This window comes from Triticum urartu, chromosome 3 (genome assembly GCF_003073215.2).
Source record: "Triticum urartu cultivar G1812 chromosome 3, Tu2.1, whole genome shotgun sequence".
NCBI lineage: Eukaryota > Viridiplantae > Streptophyta > Magnoliopsida > Poales > Poaceae > Triticum > Triticum urartu.
In genome coordinates, this window is record NC_053024.1 from 29,215,733 (window position 1) to 29,226,988 (window position 11,256).

General features: G+C 46.7%; 1 protein-coding gene across 1 annotated transcript; it reads right to left on the bottom strand.

Annotated features, from left to right (window-relative positions):
• Nucleotides 1-443: 443 nt before the first annotated feature.
• LOC125547788 (Bowman-Birk type bran trypsin inhibitor-like) lies at nucleotides 444-1,335 on the bottom strand. The gene is made up of 2 exons (XM_048711562.1): nucleotides 1,149-1,335; nucleotides 444-1,065 (listed from the first exon to the last, which is right to left on the bottom strand). Exons 1-2 carry the CDS (start codon nucleotides 1,270-1,272, stop codon nucleotides 821-823), a joined length of 369 nt encoding a protein of 122 aa, XP_048567519.1. The 5' UTR covers nucleotides 1,273-1,335; the 3' UTR covers nucleotides 444-820.
• Nucleotides 1,336-11,256: the final 9,921 nt, after the last annotated feature.

The window sequence follows — 11,256 nt, forward strand, 5'->3', positions numbered from 1 at the left end:
TGTCTTAAATTTATTCTAACATCTACTGCGCCAACATCGATGCATGCCGGACCCGCAGGAGAAGCGCAAGAATCAAGGCAGAATGGCATGAAGAATTAAGTGCGTGTGTAAACTAAACATAGTTCTGATGGTTAGGTTTCATATGGTGCGAGCAGCCCATTCGGGTTCATAGTTCATAGCTTGGGACGGGTGATCGCATTTTCTAGAATTATCTTGGGTTTCTGGTGTAACTCTTCCAACGGTAGTAAGATAGTCAACTACGAGACGTCTATGGTGACCCATGGTCTGCCGGCTTCGTCTCTCGGATATACTCGTAAGTTAGGATCTGTGTGCGTCCATTGAGATGGGCATGGATGTGTGTATGTTAGCGTTTGCGTCCGTACTGTGTTTATAAAAAGAAATGTGTGGTGCGCAAGAAAATCTTTTTGTTCGTGCAAATCAAATCAAAGTTAAACAACTGTAATCTTGCACTTGGCACTTTTGATCGATCGGCACAGCATGCACACTGTTTTTATTATTACACATGCTTTTTTTTCCACTATTTTGATTACTCCCTCCGTCTCAAAATTTTTGTCTTAGATTTGACTAGATACGGATGTATCTAATACTAAAACGTGTTTTGATACATCCGTATTTAGACAAATCTAGGACAAGAATTTTGGGACGAAGGGAGTATTACACATGCTTTTTATTATTATTACACATGCTAAGCGAGTTGAAGTGGAACTAGTACATAGATAGGCACTGGGACTACTGTGTGGATCACGGAGCAACAAGTTACTGAGAGGGGAACACGCCGAAACGTAGCTAGCTATGGTAGCTAGTTACCGGCGCCGGCGACGTCCACTTGGTGCGTGCACTTTGGGCCGGGCCAACCTTCGTGTATATCCAGGCAAACGTAGCGGCCAGGGCCGACCTGGTCGCAGTGCTGGCACGCGCTGGCGCACTGCGCCACCGTGTCGCGGCAGAGGCAGGCCCTCGGGATCACCCTCAGGCAGTGGGTGTCGTCGCAGCATGCCCACGGCCTCTCATCCTCCTCGAGTGTTGTTGCATCACCACCAAGACCTGTACCACATGGTCAAGAGATCAATGGATGGTATCTACGTACGAACCGTGCAAGTTATGCTTTCATGCTCAGTCGTATGTACCTTGGCCGTCGCTCGGGAGGCGAATGGCTGCCACCTCGCCGGACGCACCGGCAGGGCGGCCGGCGACGACGAGGGCCGCCCCGAGCGAAAGCACCAGCAGGATGTGGGCGACGGTTCTCTCCATGGCTGCACCGCTCGAAGGCAAATATTTGCTAGCTGTGCAGTGTACTGTTGCCTTGCGAAGCTTGTGGCAGGGCGGTCTCTATATAGCACCGTCCGGCGGACAGATCTCGATGGGCACGGAGGCGAAGGCGTGGCGCTTAGCCACTCACCACTGCATTTATTTATTTATTTATTTTGCGGGTCTACCACTGCATAATTGATGTAGAGACAAGTCTATTCTACCCCTTGATGGTCACGTGCGTGCTTGCCTTAACCGATGAATTATTAGGGTTCTTCTGAGTTTTAACTCGATGCGCGATGGTTAATCAGTGAGAGACTCAGACTCAATCGGCGGTCAAACCGGATCTGGTCGCATCATCACCCAAGTGCGATTCCATTTTGATACATTGTACAGTCAGCTAGATAGAGCATCGGCCAATGGCAATACTCCCTCCGTCACGGTTTAGAAGGCGCGCTTGGAAATTCTCTGAGACCTAGGTGGTTATCTATTAGTTGTGGGATGGGCTAAAAAATAGCAATGGCTTAATGCAAGAAAATCTATCTTTTTTTCCCTCTCAAATAAAATAACTTTGTGATCTTTCCATTGAGCAGCTAATGGAAAGAGGATGTCCGGATGAAAAAAAAAGAACAATTGAGCTTGAAACTTTGCAGATCAACATCACACAAGTACTATCATGTGCAGAAAAGTTTCGGATTTTTAGCACAACATAATTTTCTAAAAATGATATGATTCATTCAGAATTTGAAATTTGACAATACATGTTTCATAAAAATATGAAAAATATTTTGTATAATGAGTGACACTTGTGTATACTTGATCTGCAAATGTTTTAGGTGAGGAGTTGTTTCAGCTTTCTGCTTTTCCGTGTGACCGTGTCTGTGACACTTGTGGATAGCATGAATCTTGACACAAACTGAATGATCTTGATAAAGGGTACACTGGTATGCGGGGTACAAAACAACCGTTTTAGCCGATGAGCCATTTCAGCTTTCTGCTCTTCTGTGCATGTGATGTGAGTTTTGCTACAGCTACGAGGGATTATGGGCCAAGCGGGGTTACGGAGTGGGAACGTGCAAATGTGGAGGTTTATAACTGCAATTAGGCAAAGAAGGGGCCCACCCCCTGAGATCATTCGATCGTGTAGTGTCATTAAATTTGTAAATGTTCATCAAATCTGTAAAAAAAAATGTTCAAAATGGTCAGATATTTAAAAAATGATTTTTTTGGATAATTCATGAGTTTTAAAAATGTAAATATTGATTAATAGAAATGTTATGAGAAAATAAAAGTGCATCCGTATGCAATCTTTACAACCAAAACACAACGAATGTTCATTAGCTTTTACATGCGCCCAATCATAAAAGTTCCTGTCCGTGTAAATTTTGCCCACCCAAACAAGTTGTCCGTGCCTCCTCCTCATCACTCTGTCGCTGGGTCCTCCGCAGCCTTTGCCTCTGCTACCTCTGTCGGCAAGTGCTTCAACATGTTTGCATGGACGGCTTGCACGACCTTTGCACATCAGGATCCAACTCGTCCATCTTGATGGCCAACATTTTGGTTTGCTCCGAAGCGGCCGCGGCCTCAATCCTCCTTTCTTCGAGCTTGGTCTTTTTTTTCTTTTGTTAGAGTTGTGTCGAATATTGTGTACAAGATAGGTTAAAGTTGGACTCTGAGTTGTATTGTGTTTAGATGGGATATGGAGTTGTGTCCTAATAGGACACTTGTATCCTAGGCCTCTCATATATATCGGGGATAGACACAAGATGTAACCTAAAGTTGGACTCTGAGTTGTATTGTGTTTAGATGGGATATGGAGTTGTGTCCTAATAGGACACTTGTATCCTAGGCCTCTCATATATATCGGGGATAGACACAAGATGTAACCTAAAGTTGGACTCTGAGTTGTATTGTGTTTAGATGGGATATGGAGTTGTGTCCTAATAGGACACTTGTATCCTAGGCCTCTCATATATATCGGGGATAGACACAAGATGTAACCTAAAGTTGGACTCTGAGTTGTATTGTGTTTAGATGGGATATGGAGTTGTGTCCTAATAGGACACTTGTATCCTAGGCCTCTCATATATATCGGGGATAGACACAAGATGTAACCTGTGCCAACATAATAGCACGGGCACGCGGGGAGCCGGCGGCGTGTGCCGGCGCCCGAGCGGCCGGGGTGCGGTATTGTGACGGTGTCACGGGGAGGAGCGCCCGTAGTCAGGCCCCGGGGATGTAGCCATGATGGTGATTCTCGTTAACAAATCTCGGTGTCGTGCTCGTGTGATTGCTTGGTCCTCGGATGATCGACGATATGCCTCGAATTTATTCTAACAAGTGGTATAATGTGCAAGGTTCGAAGAGGTCATGAAAGTTGATTTAGAGGAGAGCGATGAAGACCGGCGGGTGTGGAGGCACGGCGACGTGCGGCAGCGATCGGAGATTATCGCGTATGAAGCAATCGGAAACAGCAGCGGCGTAATCGTGCAGTGGCCGGGAGTCTCGCGAGACTGGCGGCTGGCGGCGTGTGGCACGCAGGCATGGAGACTCGGCGAGATCAGATCGCGCGCGGCAGATGCGATCCGACAGCGTGCAGCCCGCAGGAATCTGTGGCGGAGGCGGATGGATCGGATCAGGGCTGGTGCGGCAGAGTCGGGGTAGCGGCCCAGGTGGAGTGCAGCGGCGGCCCAGCTAGGACGCTGTTGTGGTCCAGGCGGGCAGCAAGGCCCACCCATGCTGCAAAAGCCCAGGCGGGTGTCTCGTGCGCGGAGCAGGCGAGCAGCAAGAGCGACCAGCGGGAGCGCACGGTAGCGATCAAAGGCAATATATGCACGTGAGGTTTGTTAGTAGAAAAAAAGGGATGGCATGTGTGTTCAGGCAAGAAGCAGCGATCGGAGATTATCGCGTATGAAGCAATCGGAAACAGCAGCGGCGTAATCGTGCAGTGGCCGGGAGTCTCGCGAGACTGGCGGCTGGCGGCGTGTGGCACGCAGGCATGGAGACTCGGCGAGATCAGATCGCGCGCGGCAGATGCGATCCGACAGCGTGCAGCCCGCAGGAATCTGTGGCGGAGGCGGATGGATCGGATCAGGGCTGGTGCGGCAGAGTCGGGGTAGCGGCCCAGGTGGAGTGCAGCGGCGGCCCAGCTAGGACGCTGTTGTGGTCCAGGCGGGCAGCAAGGCCCACCCATGCTGCAAAAGCCCAGGCGGGTGTCTCGTGCGCGGAGCAGGCGAGCAGCAAGAGCGACCAGCGGGAGCGCACGGTAGCGATCAAAGGCAATATATGCACGTGAGGTTTGTTAGTAGAAAAAAAGGGATGGCATGTGTGTTCAGGCAAGAAGCAAATCAAGTTGCGGACTAAATTCATCGGAGCTTATCCATCGACAGAGCAAGGGCTTAGGCAAAAGGCAACAAAGGGCATTGAGAGTTGTGCCTGGAAACAATCTGTACGTGGAGTGTCGGAGTTGATTCGAGAATAACCTTTGGTAGTTCTTTTCTGCTCCGTGCATTGGAAGTACGTTTGGCACACAAAAAATGCAAGAGTTGTTGTGGGAAACTAAGCCAGCTAGGATGGAAGTATAATGTGACGGTGAAAATTCGTGGAATATGATTTGGGAGCATGGAGCGCGTTGTGCAGAGATCATGCATACAAAGGGCGTCAAGCAGTGCACGGAGATGTGCAACATGGACACGACGCAGGGTGGAGTATGATTGCAGCCGGACAAGGTCGGCTGGGGTCGGACTGGACAGTCTGATGGATCAACAAGGATGTTAGTCAAAGCAGAAGACAACGGCGATTTCAACGACGACGACATAGGAGCGTGATGCTGATGGTGGACGACTTCTGGGGCGTGGATACACGCGGTGCAGGCCCGAGGGTTTGTGCAGCTTCGACAAGACTATGGCGCATGGTTGATTCAAGGGAGTGTACACTTGAGAGCTTGAAGTCAACAAGGCGCGGGGTAGCATGGCGCAGCTACATGAAGTCATGTTGAAGGTGGAGCTGGAGTTTGACGGAAGACTTCACTCTGTGCTGATGGAGAGGCTACGGTGTAAGATATCGGAGAATCGAAGCCTATTTCAGCGGGATAGCGAGAGACACGTGGATCGGACTGGGGCCCAATGGTCTGATGGAGACGTGATACTCGGCATCGGTCAGTGATGATCGGTGGTTCTCTGCAGTGGGGGTTGAGGCAGTGTGGGCTAGCTACCCGGGAGACTCGACCAGGACAGCAGATGCTCGACGCGGTGATAGCGGCGAGGCGTGCGGTAAGCACGGGACACAGCGACAGACCAAGGCACTGATGGTTAGACAAGTTGTGCACGGGTGCTGACGCAGTGTTGACGAGTACCAGGTTCAAGTTGATGACTGGGTCTATCAGTGCTAGTTGATGGACAAGAGTTGACCATGGAGAATCTGAGAAAGTGGCGGAAGTCTTAATGTTAGAAGCTTAGAGAGTACATGGTCGTATATTCTGTTGTGTTCAATGCACATGGTAAAGTGCGGATGACAGGTACAGAAGGAGGTGGAGTGCTATAGCTATGGGGCATATAAGAGACTATTCGGAAGAAAGGGTGAGACAGCTGTGAATTTGACTCAGGGTGACACAGGGCGACGGTGAAATTCTTTCAAGTTTCAGACAGACGGTCAAGAAAGAGCGGTGATGTTGAGTTCAGGTAACTCTTATATGTGGCGTCCAATATGGGAGTTGTTCATTTTTCACGCAGACAGTGTTCTGTGTGTGATGGCGTTGAGCGGATACTCCGAAAGTTCAAAGCACAAGATAGAGTAATGAGAAACTTAATTTTGCTCGGGCGTTGACTGTGAAGAAGACAAGAAGGGACTACGGTTGCAGGTGGAGTCACATAGAGTCTGAGAGTAGCAGCGGTGCTCATGGCGTATCTCAAGTCCAATGTACATGGAGGTTCGACGCATGGATGAATCCAAGGTGGTGGAGAATATTCGCCAAGGTGGAGTTTGTTAGAGTTGTGTCGAATATTGTGTATAAGGTAGGTTACAGTTGGACTCTGAGTTGTATTGTGTTTAGATAGGATATAGAGTTGTGTCCTAATAGGACACTTGTATCCTAGGCCTCTCATATATATCGGGGATAGACACACGATGTAACCTATGCCAACATAATAGCACGGGCACGCGGGGAAGCCGGCAGCGTGTGCCGGTGCCCGGACGGCCGGGGTGCGGTATTGTGACGGTGTCACGGGGAGGAGTGCCGGTAGTCAGGCCCCGGGGATGTAGCCATGATGGTGAACCTCGTTAACAAATCTCGGTGTCGTGCTCGTGTAATTACTTGGTCCTTGGATGATCGACGGTATGCCTCGGATTTATTTTAACATCTTTGAGCTTTGAATTTGATTTTAAGGTTGATCTTTTACTCCCTCGCCGCCATGAACATGTCAAACCTCTCCGTCTTCTTTTTCTCCTTGATGCCATGGCGATTGGCACATGCCTCCTTCTTATTGCCCATGAAGCCCTCAAGCTTCTGCGTCATCTTGTCCACCGCCCCTTCTCGCAAACCTTCCCTGGCATTACATCTGATCTGTGGGAATTTGGAACCTCAACGTGTCCACGAATATTTGTGCCACTATGTTGGATGGCAAAAAAGATCCGAACACATCGGTCCAAACGTTTGCAGGAGTTTTAAGGCACGAGATGCCCTAGGTATCCAGTGCTCAAAGGGGACGGCAGGCAAAGATCACCTTAATCTGAGTTACACACTTACAAACTTACAGTGCTTAATGGTTACAAATAAGTAGATTACCCACATACGCCATGCATACAAGCGCGTAGTTTATCACATTATTATTCAGCCACTTCTGCCTCCTAGACGGCCGGGCAAATAGTAAACAACGCTGACACATTAAGGGATTCATACATATCCCAGTTACAGACTTCAAACTGAAACTTGAAAGCAAATAACTCGATCCACCGTGAACAACGAACTCATCATCACCAGCCGGAGCTGAACGATCGACCGACAGCATGCATGCATATGTTTGAGTTAGAAGTCCAGGTCCGACCATTTGATGTCCACCTGGCCGAGGCTGGTGTCAAGACGGAAGTTCTTCCAGATATGGGACGAGGCGCCCACCTCGTTGTCGCAGCCGGCGCACTCATCAACTACCTTGGCGTCTATGCCGATATTGGAAGTGTCGAAGATGCGGATCGTCCTGCCGCACCGTGCCCCGCCTGCGTACCACTCCGAGGACAGCGACACCACGAACTCATCGTCGCTATGGTACTGGCCGTCGCAAGACGCCGGCCCGCCGCCCCCCTCTCCTTCCTGGAAGCCGTTCACCGTCATCACCGCCGGGACGTTCTGTCGAAGCTCGAACTTACCTTCCGCGGGGTGCCTGGAAAAGGCGCACGACACCTGCAGAAAAACTAGGATGCCGAAAATCACCGCGGCATTGGTAGTGCTCGCCATGATAAATGTGGAGGTGCTTGCGTTTATCAGCTATAGCTAGCTAGCTAGCCTGCCCTGTGCGCTTTTCTTGCTTTCTCAAGGCTGTTGGTTGCAGCTAGTTTATATACGCTCGGTGCTGCATGCCGTCCTCGTGTGTCTCGTCTAACAATCCCGTCAAAGGCGTGCAGACAAAGCAGCGCCTCACTCCTGATGTCACCAATTCTTTTCTTACGAAGGCTGTTACGTACAAATAGATCGATGAGTAAATCACAAAATCGAAGTGTAAGGGCTGTGAGCGGAAACCGCCACCTGCCACACTGACGTTAATTTTTATAAATCAATTCAAATTCAAACTTTTTCTATGATTGACACAGACCATTTGAAGTCTCATGGTCAAATTTGAGTACTTTCTTAGTTGATTTAATATTTTCTAAGCATTAACTGATTTACCGGCCACTTTATAGGTAAGAACACAATTTCGTTCAACATATCAGTCTAACGAGCTCCGAAATTGATGAAAATTAGCATGGTGTCTTCATAAGATCCATGTAGAGTGTGGTAACAAATTAAAAGCATTATGAGAAAATTTGGTGCACTTCATGTACAAATCAAACACTCTCGGACATGGTGTAGGGGTTTCAAACGGAAACCCCACTTGCCACATTGAGTGTGGAAAAAATCAAGGTCAACCAACAAAATAGCTTTCGATTCACATGCAAACTTGACACATTCCCTCTAGAAACCTAATATCTTCCTCAGAGATGGTCCTGTTTGTAAGCAGTCTGCGTGAAAACTTTCACGAAACATTATCATGTTTTTTACCACAGCCTCTAGGGGTCATGTCATGACACCATGCGAAGTTTGATTGAATTTTTGAGAATCAGAATACTCTTACCACAGCACATAACATAAGAAATAACTTACTCGGTGACTCTCCCACTATTACCATTTTGTACATAACACAAGAAAATATTTGCTCTGCGAGTCTGTGACTTTACCATAATTGCCACGTAGTACATATAACCCAAGAAATTACTTACTATGTTAAGATAGATGTTGGCTTAGCATTGCGTTCAAAGCATGAAGATCTGCCGCCAGAAGGACCGATGTATATCCGAGATACCAAAGCATCATGGTTGATGTTCATAGAGAGTAAAGAAGGGTGTCGTCTTGATCGCCCATTGGGTACGACCTACTGTACCGGAATGGAGCCAGTGGCCACCATTAGCTCCATTTGCATGGGCATGCACTGATAAAGAAACGAAGATAAGTCTCAAAACAATGGTTAACTCGCTATGTCTAACCATTTGTTTGTGGATGCCTAAATATGCTCATTCTCTGCGAGATAACTTGAACAAAGAGCCTCAAACCCAACTATTAAATACATGATCTCTATTTGACAATAGTGCAGATGACATTGGCTGCAGTTTGAAAACGTCCACAAAGTATGTTTGAGCAACTTGCAATGATGTATATAGATGCGAGAGGGGTATGAAATGGTAGTACCTTTTCAATTTGTCGAAAACAACCCGTACACATGAGAAGCAAGCCGAACGAGGTAGCCCTTCAATGAAGTCCGGAGTTACCATTTCCCATGCTTGCGTAGGCAGCGGCAATGGCTGCATGAATCCTAGATATTTGGCATGCTCATGGACCCATCAGCAGATTCACATAATTGCTAGTCATTTTGTGGAACTAGTGTATTAGTGGTGTGACTTTTATGTAACACGCCACTAATAATGTATACCAGGCCTGCTGCGCGCTAGATCACATTTACTAATGGTGAGATACCCTAAGAAAAACTGGTGATGGAGTCTTAGCCAGCACCTTATTAGTAGAAGGATAGCAATAGCGTGGCAGCAGATTATACATCACTGCCATTTTGACCAGATATTAGTGGTGTATTACTACTTTAGTGTGGGACACCACTAATAACTTCTATCTAAAGGTTTATAAAAGTTTAAATACTAGTTTCAGCACTAGTGTTAAAATCGATGCACGATAGATATAGGGATTAGTTAGTAAATCAGTGAGAGACTCAGACTCAATCCGTGGCCAAACCAGATCAGGTCGCATCATCTCCCAAGCGCGATTTCATTTTCATACATTGTACAGTCAACTAGATAGAGAATTGGCCTATGGCAATACAAAACATGGAGCGGCTGTTCAGGCGACCCAAGTTTTTTTTGTCACACATCACTTCCTCTCTAGCTATTACAACAAGTAGCTAATAGCTAGGTTCAACACCAATTTTTTTTAATCCGGGAATCAGCAAGAAGGGGATCATGGAATAGAACCAGGGGACAAGAAGAATTACAGCCGCAAGGCAAACGACTGTACCCTCTATCCTCCCCGTCCATTCTTGCATAAAAGTTAATGCAAGAAAATCTCTCTTGTTTTTCACAATTAAAAGAACTTTGTTATCTTTCCATTGAGCAATTAATGGAAAGAGGATCTGGTTGAAAAAAAAGAATATTTAAGCTTGAAACTTTGCAAATCAACATCACACAAGTACTATCATGTGCAACAGAGTTTCAGATTTTTTTAAGACAACATTAATTTTTATAAATGATACAATTCATTCAGAGTTTGAAATTTGACAAATTCATCTTTCATAAAAAAAATCAGAAATATTTTATACAAATAGTGACCCTTGTGTATAGTTGATCTGCAAATTTTAACTGAGGAGTTGTTTCAGCTTTCTGCTTTTCAGTGTCTATGACATTTGTGGATAGCACGAATCTTGACACAAACTGAATGATCTAGATAAGAGAGTAGACTGGTATGGGGGTACAAAACAATCGTTTCAGCTTTCTGCTCTCCCGTGCCTGTTATGTGAGTTTTGCTACAGCTACGGGGGATTACGGGTCAAGGGGGGTTACGGGATGGGAACGCGCAAATGTGGAAGTCTATAATTGGAATTTGGCAGGGAAGGGGCCCACCGATCATGCAGTGTCCATTAAATTTGTAAATGTTCATTAAAGCTGTAAAAAAATCAAAATGGTCAGGTGTACAAAAAATAAAATTTTGGATAATTCACGAGTTTCAAAAAATATTCATGAAATTCAAAATGATTGCAATTTAGGAAAATCCAAATTTGATTAATAGAAATGTTATGAGCCAATAAAAGTGCATCCGTATGCAATCTTTACAACCAAAGTACAACGAATGTTCATTAGCTTTTACATGCGCCCCGTCATAGAAGTTCCGGTCCGTGTAAATTTGCCCACCCAGACAAGTTGTATGTTCCTCCCCCCTCGTCACTCAGTCGCTGGCTCTTCTGCAGCATCTGCCCGCGCTACCTCTATCAGAAGTGCTTGAACATCTTTTCAAGGACGGCTTGCACGACCTTTGCCACATCAGGATCAAACTCATCCATCTTGATGGCCAACATTTTGGTTTCCTTCGAAGCGGCAGCGGCTCAACCCTCCTCTCTTCGAGGTTGGTCTTCTTTTCATCGAGCTTTGTCTTTTGATTTATGAGGTTGATCTTTTTCTCCGTCGCCACCATCAAGATGTCAAACCTCTCTGCCATCTTTTCCTCCTTGATGTCATGGCAAT